The sequence below is a fragment of the Schistocerca piceifrons genome, chromosome 2, assembly GCF_021461385.2.
Source record: "Schistocerca piceifrons isolate TAMUIC-IGC-003096 chromosome 2, iqSchPice1.1, whole genome shotgun sequence".
Classification (NCBI taxonomy): Eukaryota; Metazoa; Arthropoda; class Insecta; order Orthoptera; family Acrididae; genus Schistocerca; species Schistocerca piceifrons.
Genome location: NC_060139.1, coordinates 420,390,785 through 420,416,974, shown reverse-complemented (window position 1 = coordinate 420,416,974; position 26,190 = coordinate 420,390,785). Strand labels below are relative to the sequence as shown.

Sequence of the window (26,190 nt, the reverse complement as noted above, 5' to 3'; positions counted from 1 at the left end):
TTTCCATTTAAAAAAAGGCCCAAGAAACAGGACAGGACTGTGCTGCAACATCTAGGAGCTGGTCGTCTTATTTAGGTCAGGGTGTAATATGAATTGACGACAAAAATGCATAACCTGTGTTTTGGAGGGACAAGATTGGAATCCATGGGAGACAGCCCACACAGAGGTCCATCTGATGGCACCTTGGAGTTGGCACTCAGCAAATGCTACTGAGTGGTAGCTGCACCAGATGCAAAAATCGTCGACATACAATGCCGGGGTAAACTGAAGGACAAAATGAGGTTACAAGTCCACTGACAGCTATGAGGAAGAGTTGACACTTAAAACAGAACCCTGCGGAATACCATTCTCCTGAATCTGAGCGGTCCTGAGTGAAGTGCCAACTGGAATCCAGAAGAGCTGGTTGGATAAAAACTCGTGAATAAAAATTGGAAGGAAACTGTGAAAGCTCCAGTCATGGAAGGTAACTAAAATGTGATGGCACCAAGCTGTGTCATATACCTTATGTAGGTCAAAGAAGACCATGACAAGGTGCCAACAGTTAGTAAAATCCTGTCGGACTGCAGTTTCAAATATCTGAGTAAATGATCAGTTGGAGATCATCCTTCCCAGAAGCCATACTGATATGGGGACAAATGGCCCTGAGATTTGAGTACACAACATAATCAGAAGCTAACCATCCTCTCAAGCAGTTTACAAAGTACATATGTCACAGTAATTGTGTGGCAGCTGTCTAGAGACATTGGGTTCTTCCCAGGCTTAAGGACAGGGATAACTTACTATACTGTCTCACCATTGTGAGGTGAAGGCACCTGTGTGCCAAATGAGGTTGAAGACCCTGAGTAGATATTGTCTCTGTGTAAAGATTCCGTAGAAATGTTGGAACACGTGAGGCAATACTAACCTTACGACTTATCTTAGAAGAAAGATTAAGAAAAGGCAAACCTACGTTTCTAGCATTTGTAGACTTAGAGAAAGCTTTTGACAACATTAACTGGAATACTCTCTTTCAAATTCTGAAGGTGGCAGGGGTCAAATACAGGGAGCGAAAGGCTATTTACAATTTGTACAGAAACCAGATGGCAGTTATAAGAGTCGAGGGGCATGAAATGGAAGCAGTGGTTGGGAAAGGAGTGAGACAGGGTTGTAGCCTCTCCCCAATGTTATTCAATCTGTATATTGAGCAAGCAGTAAAGGAAACAAAAGAAAAATTCGGAGTAGGTATTAAAATCCATGGAGAAGAAATAAAAACTTTGAGGTTTGCTGATGACATTTTAATTCTGTCAGAGACAGCAAAGGACTTGGAAGAGCAGTTGAATGGAATGGACAGTGTCTTGAAAGGGGGATATAAGATGAACATCAACAAAAGCAAAACGAGGATAATGGAATGTAGTCAAATTAAATCGGGTGATGCTGAGGGGATTAGATTAGGAAATGAGACACTTAAAGTAGTAAAGGAGTTTTGCTGTTTAGGGAGTAAAATAACTGATGATGGTCGAAGTAGAGAGGATATAAAATGTAGACTGGCAATGGCAAGGAAATCGTTTCTGAAGAAGAGAACTTTGTTAACGTCAAGTATAGATTTAAGTGTCAGGAAGTCGTTTCTGAAAGTATTTGTATGGAGTGTAGCCATGTATGGAAGTGAAACATGGACGATAACCAGTTTGGACAGGAAGAGAATAGAAGCTTTCGAAATGTGGTGCTACAGAAGAATGCTGAAGATAAGGTGGGTAGATCACGTAACTAATGAGGAGGTATTGAATAGGATTGGGGAGAGGAGAAGTTTGTGGCACAACTTGACTAGAAGACGGGATCGGTTGGTAGGACATGTTCTGAGGCATCAAGGGATCACAAATTTAGCATTGGAGGGCAGTGTGGAGGGTAAAAATCGTAGAGGGAGACCAAGAGATCAATACACTAAGCAGATTCAGAAGGATGTAGGTTGCAGTAGGTACTGGGAGATGAAGAAGCTTGCACAAGATAGAGTAGCATGGAGAGCTGCATCAAACCAGTCTCAGGACTGAAGACCACAACAACAATGTCAAAATGTTGGATCATCTGGTTGTAGAAGGAATCTGGGCCTGGTGCCATGTTATGTGAAGGGGTAAGAGCCTGAAAGAATTCCCATTCAGTGAAAGGTTCATTATGGGGTTCAGCTTAGTGAGGGTTGAAACAGAAGGGGGGTTTGTTCAGTTCTGTGTTTCTGTCGGAGAAAGGTGGCAGCATAGGAAGAGGATGGCAATGTTGTAGCAAAGTGTGTCCAGAGGTGTTCTGTAAGGACCAATGGATCAGTAGACGGGGCGCCTTGGAGGATAAGCCCCTGGACAGTTGACTGTCACTGGCAGCCCAGAAGGCTACAGAGCTCGGACCAAACCTGCGATGAAGAGCCATACATTCCCAGGGAGGAAAAACAGCACTCCCAGCATTCATTTTTACTCCGCTTAATAAGGTAATGAGCCTTAGCATGGAGACACTTAAAAGCGAGGAGGTTGGCCTGTGTCATTTAAATTGCTGCAGTGCGCATCGGCAGTCCTGGACAGTGACTGCTACATCCATGGTCCACCACAACACTGGTCAATGATGAAGGAGACTTGTGGATAGGGGGACAGCAGTGCCATAAGCATGAAGAATAGTGGCAGAGATGCCCTGCACAAGCACATCAATGCAATACGAGAGAGAGAGAGGTGTCGAAGTGCACAGCAGACATATATAAAGGCCAACTGGCCCTGTGGAATGCCCAACAGGAGAACGGCAGAATCAGCTGAAACCGGTCACTGTCAAAAAGATCATCACGGGGTGACCAATGTAGGCAAGCCACGAGAGCAGGGGAGGATATTGTGAGATTGATAGCAATAAAGGTAGCATGATTGGCACTGATGTGAGTAGGGGAACTGTCACTGAGGAAAGACAAATCAAAGACTGCAGTAAGTTGGTCAAGTAGAAGACCCCCTACCCGACACCCCCCAAAGGGGGTGGTGTGCACTGAAGTCCCCATGGAGGAGATATGAGGGTGGGAGTTGCTGCATTAGGGTAGATAGTTCAACGTAAGGAAGTGGCCTACCTGGAGGAAGGTAGACATTGCAAATGGTGATTGCCGGAGTTGTCTGCACACTAACCACTATTGCTTCCAGGTTGGTATGAAGGGGGATCCAGTCACTAATGACATTGGTGCGAACCAAAGTGCAGAACCCTCCAGACGCTATTCTGGGGCCAGCACAGTTCCGAAGGAACGCCAAATAACATGAAACGTTTAGAAAGGGGTCATCATGAAAGTGAGTTTCTTGAAGAGCAAGACAGAACGAAGAGTAAGAGGAAACAAGGTGTTGTATATTAGGGAGGTGGCGATAATATCCATTGCAATTCCATTGGATTATCATGTGATGAGAGTACAGATGAGATATAAAGAAGCCAAGGGGAGGTCAGATCACTTGGTTGGTGGTCGTCTCCGACAAGGATGGGGTGACAGCCATAAAAACTGGGTCTGATTCGGAATGAGGTGGAGGGGGCAAAGCCCTCCGTGAAGCTGGGAAAGCCTTGTCCTTTGACTTGTGCTGCTTCTTCTTCTCCCTTGGAGGGAGGAGGCATTATCAGTAAGGGAATAGGTGGCAATGATGTCAGGATCGGACAGAGAGCAAGTGGCTTTGGGGCCCTCAGAGCATGGGTCTCTCCTCCGGTCCAAGGGTGCTAGCTTCCTGTCCTGAGAATGCAGGGGAGGGGTATTCTGAGACGCAGCCCTTTACCTAGCATGAGCCAGAGACGAGGACGTTCTCCATTGAGGAGTAGGAGGAGGAGGAGAAGCAGCAGCAGCAGTTCCTGGAGGGGAAGGGAAGAACCCATCGAGGGTGAGGAAAAGGACAGGGGGCAGGATGGGGATAAGGGAGACGGGTGAGGAGGTGAAGGCATAACTGAGGCAAAGGTAGAGGAGAGATTTACAGGGTGAAGTCTATCAAATTTCTTTCCGGCCTCAAAGTAGCTGAGACGGTCAAGGGTCTTTGTTTCCTGAATTCTTTTTTCCTTCATGTACACTGGACACTCCGGTGAATGGGGAGAATGGAGAGCAGAGCAGTTTACACAGTTAGGTGGTGGGGTGCAAGGGCTCTCCACATGAAGAGGACGGCCACAGTCACCACAGAGGGGTTGGCATCGCATCGCTAGGACATGTAGCCAAACATGAGGCAATGGAAGAAACGTATGGGAGGTGGAATGTACGGTTTTAATTGCATCTGTACACTATTACCTTGACCTTCTCGGGCAGGTTATCTCCTCAAATGCCACGATGAAAGTGCCAGTGTCCACACCAGCCTTTCTGGACATGCCGTATGAAATGAACAGCACGTTGTTCAAGATTATCCATAAGTTCATCATCAAATTTGAGGAGAAAGTCCTTATGGAAAATTACATCCTGTGCCACACTGAGTGACTTGTGAGGAGTGACAGCCATGGGGTTGTCTCCTAAATGGTTGCAGGCACAGAAGGAGGCTGGCTGACTGGCAGAAGTTGTCTTTATAAGGAGAGAACCAGATCTCATCTTGCTTAATAATTCAACTTCACCAAACTTGTCCTCAGTATGTTTTGCAAAGAAAAGGGGTTTGGTGCCAGCAAACGTTTCCCTGTCAGTCCTGGTACAGACCAAGAACCATGGATATGGTTTTGCCCCAAGCTGGCACGTCTGCCACTCCTCCCAGGGTGTATCCAAGGAGGGTAAGTCTGGAAAGGCAGAAACAGGAACTGAGATAGACCTAAATTAAAAAAGAGATGTGGCCGCAATAGAGTGACCAGAGAATTCCACACATTTCAGGTGCCAAACGTCTGCCCAGGTACCACCCACTCCGAACAGGGGTTCACCTTGTGGGCACCACCCAGCCACAGCAATGGCCATCCGGTAAGACGGTTGTCGCTGGGAGTTCCGATATCCCAAAAAGATGGGCAACCACTCGTAGGCTTGCACAAGGTGTTCACAGCACAGGTATCAGCAGTGTGATCCCTGTGGTATCAGGGGGCTCAGCCAGATGGGTACATAACACCCCCACCACACAGACTGGCTACCAAACTGGTGACATAGCAAAAGAGCTTTGGCGGGGAGGGAGAGAAGGGGGAAAAGAGAGAGGAAGAGGAGAAGGAGGTGGAGAGGAACTCACGCCAAAGACGCTAGGGAGGGAGCTCTTCCACCATCTGGCTCATGCTCTACAGATTTCAAATTTGGAGATGGATGTCAAACCCCTGAGGGGCATCAAACAACAAAAATCAAAAAGGAGGAGGAAAAGCAACCAAACAAAACTGTAAGATGAAGCACAGTTATGAGGATAGCCAGGCCGACATAAAGATGAACACCAAGAGAAGGAAAGGGACAAAGGGAAAGGAAGGAGGACAGGGAAGGGGAAGGAGAAGGAAGAGGAAGAAAAAGCAGCCCAGAAAAGAATAAAGGCTGTAATAGCTCAGGGACCTATGCGTGTCACACACGTACCCACAAAAGAGCTGTTTGCCCCCTGTGGGGACAAATTTTGAGATCTCAAGGGTAAGTAAAGACATACGCTGACAAAAAAAAAAAAGTAAGGACGTCAGTATTTCTAAACATTTGAGCAAAAATCTTAAATACTAATATCAACATGTTTTGCAATAAACTATTTTTAGATGGAGAAATCAAGCCAAATGGTATATAATTTCATGAAGACCACTGATGTTATTTTATTTCAATAAAATGAAACACATTTGGTGACAAAAATATGTATTTCATTGGAGCCACAAGACAGATTTAAATTATCTTCACTGATTTCAGAAATAACCTCAGAAAAAAGTAGCCTCTTGAAAGAAGTGTATAAGGCAGGGACGAGTTGTGTAAACCAACACTATAGATGACTGCCAATAAAATGTTGGTTCTACTACGTTTGTTATTGTCAGTTATTGCCGTCTGTGCTACATCTATTATTTTACAGGTATTGTGTGGTTTTTCTTCCACAAAATACTTGAGTACATAGCATACAAACTTCCAGTGACTGCCACAATTTTCTTCCTCTTGTCATTCATGCTTTCCAATATATACACTACTTTCAAAGTGCAAAAATGTACTAGAATACATAAAATGTCTATAAAATGCCGCATTGTGCAATGTTCTTGTGGTGAACCAGTTGCAAATCCTGAAAGCCATTGGATATGGCCTCTGGCCTGCTGAGGAGCACCGCAGTCCTGATTCCATGTATAAACAATGAAAATTTGCTGCATTATGCCACACACAAACAGACCTGGCCTGCAGGCAGATCAGTGAAACTAGATCCAACAGGCAGGGCCTGCGCAGTATGGGAGATGATGAGTTTCAGATTGGCAGGCCTAATCTGTTATAGATACTTCCAGAAATGGCCTGCAGTTTTGGCCCATCATGAAAGTTCACTAGTGTGGCCACTTATTTACATATCACACACATCATGTTGATGAAATGAGGCCACATGATCAATCCACACAACAGATAACTTGTGTGAATACTCTGAAAATCAATACTAATGAGGATAGGTAGCAACTCACCATAAAGATGACCACTGAGCTGCAGCAGGCACATAGAAAAGACAATCACACTCTCACAAATAAATTTTTGGCCATAGCCTTCATCAGAAAACATGAGCACACACGCATTCACACGATCATTAAGACACAACTCATATTAAGACACAACTCATGCATACATGACTGCTGTCTCCAGCCACTGCATCAACAGTCTCTGAGAATGAGATCCAAACAAACCACTCCTCACACCTACCTGCCTTTCATTGGCAGCTGCTAGGCTAGCAGCAATAAGTGGTGGCAGTACTGATTGCAAGCTAATGAGAATGGTAGAAAGAGAAGAAGCAGTTAGAAAGAGGGAATAGGGAAGTGGCTCATGGACTCAGCTGCACCCAGCCAGCGATGATGCATGACATCTCAGTAAACAGTTTCATCTACTCAGACAAAAACGAGACTTTTCCAGAATTTTCTTCAAATTTTCCTGATATTTCCCCGATTCATTTGAAATTCCCTGATTTCCAGAACTTGTGGCAAACCCAATGGTGCCCCATGTGGCTAGGCCGGACTAATGAACATTCTCACCTCTTGGATGTATGTTACTTTTGGTAATCGAGAATATAGTTGTCAACAAACTGACCAGAAACAAATGCTGTACGTGCTGGAATCACCTTGTTCAATATAAAGCATTTTTAGTTTAGTTGAAATGGGAGAGCAGGCTCATAGCTGTCATATTCCAATATTCAACATTAGTTTTACACAATACATTAGAATCAAGAACTTCTCAGTTCTTGGTTCTTGGGTTACCCAACACTATTGTATGTGCAACTTATGTTGTAATGTACTTACTGATCATATCCATTAATGTTCTTCACATATTGTAAGCTTTATTGACCATTCATTTTGTTATTAGAAGCTGGAGACTAAATGCACCAAAAGAAGAAAAAAAAAGGTCACACACAACATTACATATTTAGGTATTGTTGAAGGTCTCCCTGAAAGCTTGTGCACCAACAGCAGAATCAGGTAAGCTTAAATAGTACGTTCTTCACTGAATATTTTCAAACAGTCTATGTATTATTCACGTAGATCATGTAGGTATTTCTGTTAATTCTCTTAGTTTGAAGAAGACAGTCAACATGTTGAACTTATTTTTGTTGTCAAATCTACAAAGTAAGTGTTTATCAGCATAGGTAAATGCACTAAAAAAGAAATACGACTCATAAGCCCCCCCCCCCTCCCCCATCCTCCTCCACCAAGTTGTTCCTCACACCGATACAGTTGATGGCAGGAAAAATTTACAGGAGCGTTGCTGCAGTGGCACCAGGGCAGCAGCAGTGCACTTTCACTAAGTGGCCCCACACTACAGCTGAATTTGCTGTGGCAGCACTGGCACTTGAAGACTTGTGCATTCTGTAGGAAATTATCCATTGTAGTCTGTCATAATTTCATGTTACCTGACAAAGAGCAGACCTTTCTATTACACTGGTAAACAGCATTTTCATCACAAAGGATGTGAATTATGTTTTTCATCATAGCTGAAGGTCACACATTAGAAAAAGAAATTAGTTTCTGCTGATCAGGGTCTGCTTTCTTGTGACATGTTATCCTCTTTGAAACCTGAGTTTCTCCTAGCATATACAATTTTAAAACAACTTACGGGAATTCAGCCAGGTAGTATTAACAGCGACTGCTGATATTTCGGCAGGAGCATATTCCGCCATTTTCAAGGTAAACTGCAATGGACAGGCGATGTACAGGAAAATTTAAAACCCTGGTTCTCGGACTATTGCAGGAAAGATAACACACTCACACAGGAGGCTGTTGGTCTTCCTCTCAACACTTTTTGTGGGGTCAGCATCAATTCTGCAATACGATGAGTCAGATAATAAACGTTGCATCTTTTGTACATAATCAGCATGTGTTGACATCCACCTACTTTTTATTCAATGGCCAGTATTACGAACAGACAGATGGAGTTGCGATAGGTAGTCCATTGTCTCCTGTGATCACAAATTTGTTCATGGAAGGCTTTGAGGAACGTGCATTGGAATCAGCGCCTTTGAAACCCACCTGTTTCATCAGATATGTTGATGATACCTTTGTTGTCTGGCCTCATGGTAGGGAGAATTGGAATGCCTTTCTAGAACATCTGAACTCGATCGACCTGAACATTTGTTTTACAATGGAGGTGGAAGAGTATGGTTGCCTTCCCTTTCTTGGCGTTTTTGTTAAGAGGAAGGATGATGCATCATTTGGACATGCAGTTTTCAGGAAACATACTCACACTGACTTGTATTTACAGGCTAATAGTTGTCACCATCCAGGTCAGCGTGAAGGGGTACTTCGTGCCTTGGTACTCAGGGCACATGTCATTTCCGACACTGAGACTTTGCCAGCTGAGTTGTCCCATTTGAAGCTACATTTCGCCAAAATGGTTATAGTGACAGACAGATTGAACGTACGTTGCACTATCGACCAACTGTGGATCGGGTGACTGATGATAATCTGAGTCAACATCTAAGTCTACTGCCTTTTTACCTTACGTAGGAAGCACTTCCAACAAGATCGGCCATATTTTATGGAAGTATGATGTGAAATGTGTTTTCCAACCTCCATCTAAAATAAGAGTGCTTTTGGGTTCCGTTAAGGATGATCTTGGTTTGTATAAGGCAAATGTGTATCACATTCTTTGTAGCTGTGGCATAACTTATATTGGTCAAACTTATCAGGACTGTGGAGGACAGATGTACTGAGCATAAACGGCACACACGAGTACAGCAGCCCAGTAGATCGGCCATTGCTGAACATTGCTTGGATACTGGTCACCCTATGTTATACAACAACACCGAGATATTGGCATGCATGTCCAGCTATTGTGACAGTGTTATTAAGGAGGCAGTTGAGATTAAATTAGGGAGCAACCTTGTAAACAAGAATGGAGGTCTTTGTTTAAACTTGTTTGGACTCCTGCTCTCTTCCTTGTCAAAATACAGAGGGACAGAGTCAATGTTACCTTACCTGCTAGTTCATAGTATCACTATTGATATTTCTGACTTTTGTCACCTTTGGTGGCACTAGTGTTCAGTGTGTGTGTTATCTTTCCTGCAATAATCCAAGAACCAAGGTTTTAAATTTGCCTGTACATCACCTGTCCGTTGCAGTTTGCCTTGAAAATGGTGGGGTGTGCTCCCGCCGAAATATCGGCAGTCACTGTTAATACCACCTGGCTGAATTCCCATAAGTTGTTTGAAAAATGTTATCCTCTATATACCAACATCCTGTAAAACACTATACTTCATTTATTGTGCTGGAACTTTAATTATTCAGCAGATGCTGCTGTTGAGAAACAGTAGCAGTCCTGAGAAGTCTCATACATGATTGCAGGTCGAAAATCCTTCCCCCAAAAATGATGGAAGTTTAGGAGCATTACTGACAAGCCATGCTCAGATCTCTTGTACTTGTGTAAATAGCACAAATTCTATTTTATATCAGTCAGAGCAGACTCTTAAATGAGACTCTTCAATGAAAAATAATCATCTTCCTGAATATGCTATTTGACATTTTACTCTGATTCACTGGCTAAAATGATCATGTCACAACAGAAGGTGCAACATCCTAATTTCAGATCAACTTTAAAGGCCTGTGACAATGAGTGACTGCTGGTAACAGTTATGCCTGAAAACATGACGAAGAGTGAAGATAAATACAGCTATTAAGATTCTGAAGGCAAAGAGGGACATATGCATGATGACCAAACATTTCAATACCTTTGCTGACCGTAGAGACATGTAAGACCACAATAACGGAAAATGGTTTATATAAACTGTATGGGCACTAGAACTAAAAGAATTAACTATAATAAAATATGGCTAAACCAAGAGAATGAATTTATTTATACAGAAGATGTTTCGGCCTCAGACTAGAAATGGTACTGGCAAACTTAAAACATTATCAATTAATACTGAAGATTTTTTAGAGGAAGAAGTTGGTGGGTGCACCATAAAAATTTAGAAAGAAACCTGTGCCAAAAATGTTTGTTCACACCACAGGTTTTCCTAGATTAGAAATGGCTTCATATTTTTTAAAGGTCGGTTTGCAAATATTTTTAACGTAGAATCTCATAAACTGCATTCAAAACAATCATGAATTATTATGAATCAACAATCTCCAAGAGCTCTTACAATCCTTAAATTTCTATTCCATTGCTTAGTCATGAGCTGAACTGATCCCATATAAATGGTCTCAATAAAAGGAACATATATTCCAAATTTTTAATATCACTAAGAGAAAGAGAAACCAATTTCTCTTTTCATATTAGATAACGCATGTATTTAACATTATAAAACTCATATGTAGTTACCCTTTCTTCAAACTGATGTTAATATATTACTACCAGGGACCAGTTACTACATGTTGTTTTGTGACTAAAGCTTTTACACTGCGAGCAACAAGATGAAATATCTATAATATATATATAACTTTCCATGATAAATGATGGACGCTCTCTGGAGCCTCGAGCACACTGCTGCTGTACTGTATTTAGTCTAGACTGGAAATACGTATGATTTTGCTTTCAGCTTTAAAATTAATTTTGATGTGTTTGCCACATTTCTCACACAACAATGTAAGGTAGCTGCGACTACATTTTTCAATGTGAATTCCACAAATAAGTTACTTAAATTCAAAACATCACAATAACTATATAATACTGCCATGTGCCAACATGAAACTATAAGATATGAAATTATTAATTTTTTTAACTGACAGTTTCTTAAAATCACTTGAACTTGAGAAGTGTTAAGCTGCACATATGCTTCATGAAAATACATACTGTGCTGTGGCACAGCTGAAAAGATGGTCTGCAGCAATTAGGTGGCAGTACATCAGAGAAAGCTATATTGCTGTGGTACAGCATTGTGTGCACAAATGCACCATTGTTAGCATCTGTGTGAGGAACAAGTTGGTGAAAGGGGGAAAGGGGGGAGGGGGGGGGGAAATAGTATGAGAGTATGAGATTTATTTATTTTTTAGTGCATGTACCTATACCGATAACCACTTACTTTGAAGATGTGATATCAAAAATAAGTCTTACATGTTGACTGTCCTCTTCAAAGTTGCAGAATTAATGGTAATATCCACATGAATAGTACGGACTATTAGGTGCATTGTGTGAAAAGATTCAGGTGTGATTCTAAATACTGTGTTGGTCATGGCACATTCTCTGCCATTTCAGTGACGGAATACTTCCTGACTCAGCGTTCCACCCCAAAAAGTAATGTTTGTTGTAAACATTATTTACATATTTGCACGAGTATGGTCAATTATTTCTCACTGCAACGAACTAACCTTTGCCCTATATATGAATTTACTTTGCCTTGTATTTATTTCAGCTATATACATATTGTAACACAATACTAATGAAAATGTCCAATATGTGATAGATCCTAATAAGTTTCTATGCTGGAAATTAAAAGCACACATGATCTACAAAAGTTGTTATCATGCAGATGGGGCATTTCTAATTGGCTATATTTCTTTTCAAAAAGTAAAATGAAAGAAAATTTTTGCATGACTCACAAATATTTTCTCAAAAGCGATGGTTTTCCTGCAGTAGCACGTAAGACTTGCTCTGAATGTGCCATTACAGCCAAATTAGCGAGATGGATACGCTCTGGTGTGGTGAGATCAAGTCCAGTTGTCTCTAACAGTAGATTTATGTAGCCAAGCAGTTCTGCAGAATGTCCTGCCACAGCAAACTTTAATACACTCTTCAGATGTCGACACTAAAAATCAGAATAAAGATGTTAGGAGCAAATCTGTGTAACTTAATGACCAATTTCTATATACTGATTAAGGAGCTGAAAATGTTTTTTCACATGACTGGCAGGGCACTAAACAAAATAGTATGAACCAGGTTACTTCTATTCAAATTACATTCTTAGAGAATAGCTGTAGCAGAAATGATGATACATTTCACCACCAACAAACAGGCATATTTCCTGACAAACTTAAACAAGCTGTAGTATGAGACAGATATAAGAAAAACAACCTCCAATTACAGGCACATGTCACTCCTTTTGATATTTCTGGAAGTGTTTGAAGAAGATGCCTATGACAGAAAACAGAATCATTGTCCTAGGCAGAGCCTGTTAACTGTCTCTCGATTTTGCTTTCACAAAGTCTCCTCACAGATAAATTCATACAGCACCTAACAAGAAAAATTATCTGTTTGTATATTCTGTGACGCAGTCAAAGCCTTTGATTATGTGGTACACAAAATTCCACTACGCAAACTAAAAAGTTACGGTATTAATGACATCTCTCTTGCACAGATGGAGCTTTAACTTCACATCAAATAAATGGGAGTCTCATCAACTGATTGTATCACAGGCATAGACACAAAGAAAGGCTGATATTGTTTCTAACAAAGGTAAAATTGTGCTAGTAGATGCTGACAAAATTTCAAATATAGTATACACATTAACAAGAGTGGGGCAAGATTAGAAAATTTGCCAGCTAAAAATATTTGAGGCATAGAGGAGAGGGGGCGGATAGGGGACATTGCCCCAAATGAGAAGGAAAACATTTCTAATTGAAGGTACCTGGAGACACCACTTTGAAGTTAGATTCTTCATTAAGTCAGACATTTTGAATATGCATTAAGTTGAATTAACTTTTTCATATTAAACTGAGAGGCAAATGTGAGTTAATGCACCAGAATAAAAAAAATATGAAGTGTGTGGTTATCTTGTGTGCTTAGATGAACATTGTACCACTCAAAAGCATACATATTGTTTGGTAACTTTCCAGAATGAATTAAGTGGCATAGCTATTAGCCTATAACAACATCTCTTCCATAATTTCAATGAACATGAAAGCCAAAAGCAAGTCTAAAGAAGTAAAGGACTTAAAATAATTTTCGAATAAGACATTACCTAGAGAATTAATATTTTATGATTTCCCCAAGTGCCTTTTACATAATGTTACTGTAATTTCTTCTACTTACTGTTGCTTTCATTATTATTATTATTATTATTATTATTATTTCTTTCCTTTCTCAGACATTATGTCTGGTTAAAAATGGAAAGTGACGCGGACCTTATATATATATAAAAACAAAGATGAGGTGACTTACCGAACAAAAGCGCTGGCAGGTCGATAGACACACAAACAAACACAAACATACACACAAAATTCAAGCTTTCGCAACAAACTGTTGCCTCATCAGGAAAGAGGGAAGGAGAGGGGAAGACGAAAGGAAGTGAGTTTTAAGGGAGAGGGTAAGGAGTCATTCCAATCCCGGGAGCGGAAAGACTTACCTTAGGGGGAAAAAAGGACAGGTATACACTCGCACACACGCACATATCCATCCACACATGTGTGGATGTGTGGATGGATATGTGCGTGTGTGCGAGTGTATACCTGTCTTTTTTCCCCCTAAGGTAAGTCTTTCCGCTCCCGGGATTGGAATGACTCCTTACCCTCTCCCTTAAAACCCACTTCCTTTCGTCTTCCCCTCTCCTTCCCTCTTTCCTGATGAGGCAACAGTTTGTTGCGAAAGCTTGAATTTTGTGTGTATGTTTGTGTTTGTTTGTGTGTCTATCGACCTGCCAGCGCTTTCGTTCGGTAAGTCACCTCATCTTTGTTTTTATATATAATTTTTCCCATGTGGAATGTTTCCTTCTATTATATTGATAAAAACAAAGATGATGTGACTTACCATATGAAAGCGCTGGCAGGTCGATAGAAACACAAACAGACACATACATACACACAAAATTCACGCTTTCGCAACAAACTGTTGCCTCATCAGGAAAGAGGGAAGGAGAGGGAAAGATGAAATGATGTGGGTTTTAAGGGAGAGGGTAAGGAGTCATTCCAATCCCGGGACACTGTCTGCCTGTGTCCATTCATGCGAATGGACAGTTTGTTGCTCGTCATTCCCACACAGAATGCGTCACAGTGTAGGCAGGTCAGTTGGTAAATCAAGTGGGTGCTTTCACACGTGGCTCTGCCTTTGATCGTGTACACCTTCCGGGTTACAGGACTGGAGTAGGTGGTTGGTTCCATCAGATTCACCTGGTCCTACTCCAAATCCCATGCCACTTTCCTTGACGTTGACCTCCACCTGTCCAATGGCCAGCTTCACACGTCCGTCCACATCAAACCCACCAACAAGCAACAGTACCTCCATTATGACAGCTGCCACCCATTCCACATCAAACGGTCCCTTCCCTACAGCCTAGGTCTTCGTGGCAAACGAATCTGCTCCAGTCCGGAATCCCTGAACCATTACACCAACAACCTGACAACAGCTTTCGCGTCCCGCAACTACCCTCCCGACCTGGTACAGAAGCAAATAACCAGAGCCACTTCCTCATCCTCTCAAACCCAGAACCTCCCACAGAAGAACCACAAAAGTGCCCCACTTGTGACAGGATACTTTCCAGGACTGGATCAGAGTCTGAATGTGGCTCTCCAGCAGGGATACGACTTCCTCAAATCCTGCCCTGAAATGAGATCCATCCTTCATGAAATCCTCCCCACTCACACCAAGAGTGTCTTTCCGCCGTCCACCTAACCTTCGTAACCTCTTAGTTCATCTCTATGAAATCCCCAAACCACCTTCCCTACCCTCTGGCTCCTACCCTTGTAACCGCCCCCGGTGTAAAACCTGTCCCATGCACCCTCCCACCACCACCTACTCCAGTCCTGTAACCCAGAAGGTGTACACGATCAAAGGCAGAGCCATGTGTGAAAGCACCTATGTGATTTACCAACTGACCTGCCTACACTGTGACACATTCTATGTGGGAATGACCAGCAACAAACTGTCCATTCGCATGAATGGACACAGGCAGACAGTGTTTGTTGGTAATGAGGATCACCCTGTGGCTAAACATGCCTTGGTGCACGGCCAGCACATCTTGGCACAGTTTACACCGTCCGGGTTATCTGGATACTTTCCACTAACACCAACCTAACTGAACTCCGGAGATGGGAACTTGTTCTTCAATACATCCTCTCTTCCCGTTATCCACCAGGCCTCAGTCTCCACTAATTTCAAGTTGCCGCCACTCATACCTCACCTGTCATTCAACAACATCTTTGCCTCTGCACTTCCACCTCGACCGACATCTCTGCCCAAACTCTTTGCCTTTGAATATGTCTGCTTGTGTCTGTATATGTGTGGATGGATATGTGTGTGTGTGTGCGCGAGTGTATACCCGTCCATTTTTCCCCTAAGGTAAGTCTTTCCGCTCCTGGGATTGGAATGACTCCTTACCCTCTCCCTTAAAACTCACATCCTTTCGTCTTTCCCATCTACATCTACATGACTGCTCTGCAATTCACATTTAAGTGCTTGGCAGAGGGTTCATCGAACCACAATCATACTATCTCTCTACCATTCCATTCCCAAAAAGCGCGTGGGGAAAATGAACACCTAAACCTTTCTGTTCGAGCTCTGATTTCTCATATTTTATTTTGATGATCATTCCTACCTATGTAGGTTGGGCTCAACAAAATATTTTCGCATTCGGAAGAGAAAGTTGGTGACTGAAATTTCGTAAATAGATCTCGCCATGATGAAAAACGTCTTTGCTTTAATGACTTCTATCCCAATTCGCGTATCATATCTGCCACACTCTCTCCCCTATTACGTGACAATACAAAACGAGCTGCCCTTTTTTGCACCCTTTCAATGTCCTCCGTCAATCCCACCTGGTAAGGATCCCACACTGCACAGCAATATTCTAACAGAGGACGAACGAGTGTAGTGTAAGCTCTCTCTTTAGTGGACTTGTTGCATCTTCTAAGTGTCCTGCCAATGAAACGCAACCTTTGGCTCACCTTCCCCACAATATTATCTATGTGGTCTTTCCAACTGAAGTTGTTTGTAATTTTTACATCCACGTACTTAGTTGCATTGACAGCCTTGAGAATTGTACTATTTATCGAGTAATCGAATTCCAACGGATTTCTTTTGGAACTCATGTGGATCACCTCACACTTTTCGTTATTGAGCGTCAACTGTCACCTGCCACACCATACAGCAATCTTTTCTAAATCGCTTTGCAACTGATACTGGTCTTCGGATGACCTTACTAGACGGTAAATTACAGCATCATCTGCGAACAACCTAAGAGAACTGCTGAGATTGTCACCCAGGTCATTTATATAGATCAGGAACAGCAGAGGTCCCAGGACGCTTCCCTGGGGAACACCTGATATCACTTCAGTTTTACTCGATGATTTGCCGTCTATTACTACGAACTGCGACCTTCCTGACAGGAATCACGAATCCAGTCGCACAACTGAGACGATACCCCATAGGCCTGCAGCTTGATTAGAAGCCGCTTGTGAGGAACGGTGTCAAAAGCTTTCTGGAAATCTAGAAATATGGAATCAACTTGAGATCCCCTGTCAATAGCGGCCATTACTTCGTGCGAATAAAGAGCTAGCTGTGTTGCACAAGAACGATGTTTTCTGAAACCATGCTGATTACGTATCAATAGATCGTTCCCTTCGAGGTGATTCATAATGTTTGAATACAGTATATGCTCCAAAACCCTACTGCAAACCGACGTCAATGATATAGGTCCGTAGTTCGATGGATTACTCCTACTACCCTTCTTAGACACTGGTGCGACCTGCGCAATTTTCCAATCTGTAGGTACAGATCTATCGGTGAGCGAGCGGTTGTATATGATTGCTAAGTAGGGAGCTATTGTATCAGCGTAATCTGAAAGGAACCTAATCGGTATACAATCTGGGCCTGAAGACTTGCCCGTATCAAGCGATTGGAGTTGCTTCGCAATCCCTAAGGTATCTACTTCTAAGAAACTCATGGTGGTGGCTGTTCGTGTTTCAAATTCTGGAATATTCCATTCGTCTTCCCTGGTGAAGGAATTTTGGAAAACTGCGTTCAATAACTCCGCTTTAGCGGCACAGTCGTCAGTAACAGTACCATCGGCACTGCGCAGTGAAGGTATTGACTGCGTCTTGCTGCTTGTGTACTTTACATACGACCAGAATTTCTTCGGATTTTCTACCAAATTTCGAGACAATGTTTCGTTGTGGAACCTATTAAAGGCATCTCGCATTGAAGTCCATGCCAAATTTTGCGCGTCTGTCAATTTTAGCCAATCTTCGGGATTTCGCGTTCTTCTGAACTTCACATGCTTTCTCCGTTGCCTCTGCAACAGCGTTCGGACCTGTTTTGTGTACCACGGGGGATCAGTTCCATCTCTTACCAATTTATGAGGTATGAATCTCTCAATTGCTGTTGCTACTATATATCTGAATTTGAGCCAGATCTCGTCTACATTTGCATAGTCAGTTACGAAGGAATGGAGATTGTCTCTTAGGAAGGCTTCTAGTGACACTTTATCCGTTTTTTTAAATAAAATTATTTTGCGTTTGTTTCCGGTGGATTTGGAAGAAACGGTATTGAGCCTAGCTACAACGACCTTGTGATCACTAATCCCTGTATCAGTCATGATGTTCTCTATCAGCTCTGGATTGTTTGTGGCTAACAGGTCAAGTGTGTTTTCGCAACCATTTACAATTCGCGTGGGTTCGTGGACTAACTGCTTGAAATAATTTTCGGAGAAAGCATTTAGGACAACCTCGGAAGATGCTTTCTGCCTACCACCGGTTTTGAACAAGTATTTTTGCCAACATATCGAGGGAAGGTTGAAGTCCCCATCAACTATAACCGTATGATAGGGGTATTTATTTGTTACAAGACTCAAATTTTCTCTGAACTGTTCAGCAACTATATCATTGGAGTCTGAGGGTTGGTAGAAGGAGCCAATTATTAACTTAGTTCTGCTGTTTAGTATAACCTCCACCCACCCCGATTAGCATGGAGTATCTACTTCGACTTCACTACAAGATAAACCACTACTGACAGACACAAACACTCCACCACCAATTCTGCCTAAACTATCTTTCCTGAACACCGTCTGAGACTTCGTAAAAATTTCTGCAGAACTTATTTCAGGCTTTAGCCAGCATTCTGTACCTATAACAATTTCAGCTTCTGCGCTTTCTATTAGCGCTTGAAGCTCAGGGACTTTCCCAGCACAACTACAACAATTTACAACTACAATTCCGACTGTTCCTTGATCCAAGCACATCCTATATTTGCCATGCACCCTTTGAGATTGCAGCCCATTCCATACTTTCCCGAGGCCTTCTAACCTAAAAAACTGCCCAGTCCACGCCACACAGCCTCCGCTACCCGTGTAGCCGCCAGTTGAGTGTAGCGAACTCCTGACCTATTCAGCGGAACCCGAAACCCCACCACCCTAAGGCGCAAGTCAAGGAATCTGCAGCCAACATGGTTGCAAAACTGTCTGAGCCTCTGATTCAGACCCTCCACTCGGCTCTGCACCAAAGGTCCGCAGTCGGTTCTGTCAACGATGCTGCAGATGGTGAGCTCTGCCATCATCTCGTAAGCAAGACTGGCAGCCTTCACCAAATCAGACAGCTGCTGGAATCCAGAGAGAATTTCCTCAGATCCAAAGCGACACACGTTATTAGTGCCAACATGTGCCACCACCTGCAGCTGGCTGCACCCTGTGCTCTTCATGGCTTCCGGAAGGACCCTTTCCGCATCAGGAATGACTCCACCCGGAATGCACACGGAGTGCACACTGGATTTCTTCCCCTCCTTAGCCACCATATCCCTAAGGGCCCCCATTACCCGCCTAACATTGGAGCTCCCAACTACCAATAAGCCCACCCTCTGTGACTGCCCGGACCTTGAAGGCTGAGAATCATCCTCTGAAACAGGGCAGGCAGCTGCATCTGGCTCAGCCAGAGACAGTGCCTGAAACCTGTTTGTCAGGCGCACCGGGGAGGCTTTCTGATCACGCCACGCCTTGGAACGACCTCCCAATCAACCACAGGCGAGGGCTCAGCCCCACTGCGGGCAGCAACCGGGGCAACCACAGCGGCAGACCGATCTGGGGACAGACGGGAAGAGGTTGACATCCCCGTGATGCCCAAGTCCGGCTACCCACAGTGGTGCCCATTGGCATCCTTCCCTTTTTCCTGACGAAGCAACCGTTGGTTGCGAAAGCTAGAATTTTGTGTGTATGTTTGTGTGTCTATCAACATGCCAGCGCTTTCGTTTGGTAAGTCACATCATCTTTGTTTTTTTTATATATAAAAAAAATGACTGCCACACCAACTCGTATATCATATCCAGGGCATTCTCTCCCTTATTTCAAAATACAAAAAGAGCCGCCCTTCTTTGAACTTAGAGGTGGCACACAAGTGTAGTATAGGTGGTCTCTTCAGAGGTCCTCCTGAAGGCTTCTAAGCGATCTGGCAATAAAACGTATGATTCAGTTCACCTTCCCCACAAAATTATTTATGTGATTATTCCAATTTAAGTTGTTTTTAACTGTAATCCCTAGGTATTTAGGTGAGCAGAAGGCCTTTAGATTTGTGTGATTTCTCATGCAACCAGTAAAGAAAAAGACAGAAAGGGGTATTTATATCTTGATAATCAACACTACATTCAGTTAAAAATTATGAGTATACTCAGCCTTTACATCTAAGAGTTTATCCTTTTTAATTTCAAATGAATATTTTTCAAACACACCAAATAAAATAAACTTTTCATAACTACAACACAAACAGCATCTGCAACATCCAAGTGACTTAGTATTTTATCAAAAACATGTCCACACATAACAACTGAATTATTCAATTGCCTAGCTACTCAAACACCACATAAACTGTATTTAAAAATAAACTTAATTTTTGAAAATAAACTTAATTTTCTCTCAGTAAAAAAATCTTAAACAATGAAACATAACATTGGTAGATAATACCACAAATATTCAGCAGCACACATAACACTTGTCATTTCAAGAAAGAACACAACGAACATCAATTTCACTACAAATTCTCCGATGATAGAAATGTGAGATTTCCAAATAATCCCAAGAGTCAACTGACTAAGTGCAGAATTGACTTTTATTCTGAGAGGTACAATTGGTGACTTATTTACTTCATTCTTAAATAATAGACATCTTTCAAACAATGGAAAATCAAGGATGCAATGTAACAATATTAAAAAAAAAAGAATAGTTGCAGAGATGCTGAGTCACAGATAGGCACAACAAAAAAACTGTCAGAAAGTGAAATTTCGGCCAATAAGGCCTTTGTAGAAAATACACAAAACACACACACACACACACACACACACACACACACACACACACACAATCACCACAGTCTCTGGCAATAAATTTTATTAGCTTGCAAATTATGAGTCTAGTGTAAATCATTTCCCTCCTCCTCTCCTAACACATAAAGGACCTCTCAGCTTATACTGATGAAGTTAAAGCAGATCTATAGATGCAGATGTACACAGTTATCATCTTTACCAGAAACCCTCCACAGGAAGAGGAGGTAAACAAGAAATCCTGAAAATTATTTTCAAACAATGGAAAATCCATGATGGAATTTAATGGCCAAAAGCTTTATTTGAGACAGTCTTTTTGTTGCGCCTATCTGTGACTTAGCCATCTCTTCTATATATTGAAAATTATTTTCTTGAGATCTGAAACCAGGTTGTCATTTGAAAAAATTAATAATAGATGTATTGCCATATCTAGGTGTCCAGCAGGGACAGCAACCAACAATACTGCCATTAACTGGTGCAATTAGCAAATGATCACTTTAGGACTGGCAGCCATTAACCCTGTGGAGCACATGTCCACTGTAATGGACAACTGTTAATGGTGCTTTGGCATTTTACATCAGTCCTGAGATTGCAAATTCACACAGTCCACTCCAGTGGACACTCCCTGCTGATGCTATGATTTCATGCACTTGCAGCCTCGGAACTGATTGAGAATGCCACAAAAGTGACCATTAACATCTGTCCACTGCAGTGTGATGCATACTGCTGAGTTCTTTGGCTACTGATTCACATCATCAATAGTAGCAGCATTAGCTTCATGATTAAGAGGGCAGGCGAGGTCGCAAGGAGACGGTTTTAAGGAGGAGTATGGTGCATGATAAGGAGAGGAGAGAGAAAAGGGAGTAGTGGATGAGTCAGTACACAACATGACATGCCTTAGTGGCGCCGCATGTGGACCCCTGGAGGGCACATGTGAACCAGAGTTGAATGCAGCAGGGCCTGGCACAATGCTGTTTAGTGAGAACAGAAAAAGCTACTGCAGCTGGCATCCTGAAAGTCCAGCAGTGCAGAGTGGGAACTACTACTCCTAGATTTATGGTAACATCGTCAAGGATCATTCCTGAAGAATACGTCAGCTATTTTTTGGTAAAACTAACATTGTCATATGCTGAATGGCTCAGATTGTGTGAAATCTTGCTTGGGTTTTGCTAAAAATGTGGCAGTCTCAGGGTAAGATCCTGAGCCTTCTCTTAGTGGGCAGATGTAAAACATTGTGACTAAAATTAACAGGCATTGTACATATGGGCTAGTGCTGTTTTGTACTGATTAGCCATTTCCTATGTACTTATTGTGTGCTCAAAAACATCCAAAATGGCGGGTGGTTAAATGCTGTTAAAACTGTCTGTTGTGTGGTTGTTGTGGTGACAGTGGCTGTTATTTCTAAAATTTTTTGAGTTAAATGTTTGGGAGCAACATAGGCTGGTGAACTATTTTAGCAACAGAAATTTTGCATATGAGCTATTGGTAGATATGTGAGTGGCTAGAGCTGCCTAGTTGAAATATTCTCTGTTATTATACTTACGGCCATATTTAACATGTTCTGGAAGTACTACCATATGTGTTGTTTTAGAGTAATTTGTGGCATTAAAGTGGTTTATGTCTAGCCTTCAATCACACCTCTATGTTTAAATTGTTATCACTGATTACTTTTAAAACCTTCCACCTGTTATGTTTCAGGATTTGAGGGCTTATCCATTGATAAGCCGTAACCTTATGTTTGATTAAGTGTCATTTAGCTAATGTCCATATCATTTTATGTCAGTGGTTGGACTTATGTGTAATGGGGTGTGTCATCAGCGCTGAAGGCTCCGATTAATGCAAGCGTTGTTTCCATGTGCTGTGTCGATCTATGTTTGAGGATCTCCTGTTAAAAGTTTAGCTTCACTAGTGATTTAAATTGAAAGACCCAAGCACCTGTCATTCCTCAGGAAAATTGTTAATCTGCTTAGTTTAGTGGTGGCTAGAGCCTTAAAGCTGTTTAAAAAAAATTTTTGGGTGTTATGTGTGGTGAAGGGCCAGATTAAAAAAAAAATAAAAAATAAAAAATAAAAAAAAGGTGTATTCCTGAAGTTAAAACAGCTAGTGCCAATTCAAATTGGTAAAGTCACTGGAGAATTTAAAGACAGCTAAGTGCTGATTTAAACTTAAAATGTAATCTGTTTGTGTAAGCTGCTTGTGTAGTTTGAAAATTTAAATGGCTAGTGGAAATTCAAATTGATAAATTCACGTTAGAATTTAAAGATGGCTGAGCACTGAGTCAGACTTAACATTTAATCTGTTTCTGTAAGCTGCTTGTGCAGTTTGAAAATCTGAACAGCTAGTGCTGATTCAAATTGATTCAAAGGCGGCTAAGTGCCAAGTTAAACTTCATGTTTTGATTGTGCAATCTTCAGAACAATGGTAAATTCATCTTATATTATACTGTTTGTTGTTGAAAATTTAAGGGGCTACTACCACTTCAAGTAGGGAAGTCGAGTTAAATTTTTTAAGGTAGCTACACACCAATTCAAATTTTAGTATTTTGAGTGTTATGTACGGTTTATGTGGTTACTCTTATAGAGTAGCTAGTGCCAATTGGAAGCGAGAATTATAAATGATCCTTTTAGGTGACACAGCTGAGAACTGTGGGGAATATTAAAGTCATTGTCTTTTAATTATTTAGTAACAGAAGGCCATCTGAACCTGGATTACTTGTTAGCTTGTATTACTTGTTTAAGCTGGTTGAAACTGAAGAACTATGATTGGTAAGGTCTTGCTGAATTAAATTGAAAACTGGAAAGTGTTATTATGTAATGTGGCTAATGCCAACTGTATGCAGTTTTTCTTAATAACTGTGCACATTGCTCAAGTGCCGAAGTACTATTTTGTCAATAAAGTAAATTTAATTTTTGGTACTTAATACATTTCACTCCAGGACCCTTGTGTCCTAGCTACCCCTGCTCCAAAGGATATCCCCTTTCCTTGTTTCCATGGTAGGACCAATGGGGAGATTCATAGTGGACACGTGCGCCAAAGGGTTCATATCTCTTCATCCCACTCCTATAACTCATATCTGGAAACACACACTAGAGACACATCATCTGGTGCTCTATCTCCAACATAAGTTTGTTGTGGTTGCAGACAGTCTCCTTCTTCTTCCTCTTCTTCTTCTTCTTCTTCTTCTTAATCAAATAAAGTGCAAGTTCCCATGCCTTACTAAGATTGTAGCCTCTTCACAATTGATCACCTAGTCCCTTACTTTAATCTTGGTGGATCCTTTAACAACATGGTTCTAGTATTTTGACATCTATGTCAGAACTTTAGTGCAATCGTACATCATTTCTTGTAATTCTGTTACAGAGTGTAATGTGACTGTTGCCTTTTTGGGTTACAGTACTCAGGTATGCCACTGGCTTTTGCTGCAGTTATCCACAATATGAATCACCAGCACTGTGTTTATCATGCCACATTGGCAGAGTTATTTTTCAAGAGAATGGGCTTTCATTGTGCAAGACTATCCTTGACAATATCAGATAGAGCTCATGTATTACCTGGTGCATAGAAAATAGTCTTTACATAGTGTTTTCTGATAATTCTCCTACTTTCACGAAAATCCACTGCATACGAAACCTCAAAATTCAAGCATATCTCTGAACATCTACCATTAGATGCTTCCTGCAAGGTAGTCATCATTCTCACAGACAGACCAAAGGGACATTATGATTTCATTTCTTATAAGACGACTCAATTTTACACCCTCTACTAAACCTGCACCTATTACAAACTTTTTTTAATGCTGTACAACAGGTATTTATTTGACTTTCACCTAATTCAGATGAAGTACGAAGTCTGTTCAAAAAATTCTGGAAAATTTATAATTTTGTGCCAATGGTGTATTGGAGCGAAATGCAGTTGGCACTCCTGCATATGCCTGTGTTTAATGTGTAACATCTGGAAATTTCACTGTAGTATGTCTGTTAGTTATTGTTCAGTGCTGTATTGAGTAGTGTTGTGTTGCACAGTTTGTGAATTTTGAGATTATAGAGTTAGAGGAGCAACACTTCTGCATTAAAGTTTGCAGGAAATTTTTGAAAAACTTTACAGAGACACACTGAATGATGCAGGAAGTCTACGGTGATGAGTGCTTAACCCATATTCATTGTTACAAATGGTTCACATGGTTTAAAAATGGCTGGATGGAAGTTAAAGATGATCTTTATTTAGGACACCCTTCAACGTCTACCAGACACCCTTCAATGTCTACCAGAGATGCTCATGGCAGGAACATCAACAAAATTGTGCATGCCAATTGAAGACTGACTGTCCGAGAGATTGCAGAAGAATGTAACATTTCAGTTGGATCTGGATCATGTCATGAAATCCTGACACAGCATCTTGGAACGCATCATACTGCTGCCAAGTTTGTCCCACGACTCATGAGTGAAGACTAGAAAGGTCTTTGCCCTCCCAATCTGTTAAGAGATTTTGGGTCGCACAAATGAGAATGAGATGTTCCTCAACAGAATCATAATTGGTGATGAGACGAGGATCTACGGTTATGATGCTGGGGCTAAGGTTCAGTATTCACAATGGGTCAGGAAAGGTTCTCCAAGACCAAAAAAGGCTTGTCAGGTCAGGTAAAATGTCACAGCTATGCTGATAATTTTCTTTGACTTTGAAGGATTAGTTCATCATGAATTTGTGCCACAGGGACAAACTGTTAATCAATGGTACTATAGGACATATTGCGATGACTGAGAAAAGAACAGCCTGAAATGTGGTGAGACAATTTGTGGCTCTTGCATCATGAAGAAGCACTTACACATGCATCCCTGTCGGTGTGCGACTATTGCACAAAAAACAAAATCACTGTGCTCCCTCATCCTCTGTACTCTACAGACCTCGTCACTGCAGACATTTTTTTTTATTTCTGAAGTTGAAAGCCCATTTGAAAGGATGAAGATTTGTAACGATAGACAAGATGAAAGAAAATTCATACATGACACTTTGTGCAATCCAGCAAGAGACCTACGAAGACTGCTTACGGAAGTGGAAAAGGCATTGAGAGCGATGTATCAGTTGTTGAGGAGAGTATTTCAAAGGAGACCATTGACAATAAGTAAAAGATAAGCATAGAAAAATTTTGTGGACAAAGTTCCAGAATTTTTTGAACAGACCTCTTACATCAAATAACATGATGTGCATCTAATTCAGCTGCAGAAGTACATCAAGTACGATACATGCTCTAACATGTATCTCTAAGAGGTAAAGGGCTGTCATCCTTGAGAACCAGGCATAGTGCAATAACCTGCCAACAAAGGCAATGAAACCGTCTTACCCCACAAGAATTACATTGAGAAAATAGCAGTATCTGCTAGAAAACAGTGATCATTGAAAGACTGACATGCATTGTACCAAGAAAGTGGAGAGGATAACCATGGTGCTTCCCAAAGATTCAGACTTACCAGATGAAGTGGTTAAGAAGCTAAAAA

At 41.6% G+C, this 26,190-nt stretch overlaps 1 protein-coding gene across 1 annotated transcript in view; it reads right to left on the bottom strand.

Annotated features, from left to right (window-relative positions):
- LOC124775860 overlaps window positions 1-26,190 on the bottom strand; it is a 416,537-nt gene that overhangs the window by 273,350 nt on the left and 116,997 nt on the right. The window contains exon 10 of the mRNA XM_047250694.1: window positions 12,070-12,275. Within this exon, the coding sequence (XP_047106650.1) occupies window positions 12,070-12,275 (206 nt within the window). The remainder of the gene's footprint in view (window positions 1-12,069; window positions 12,276-26,190) is intronic.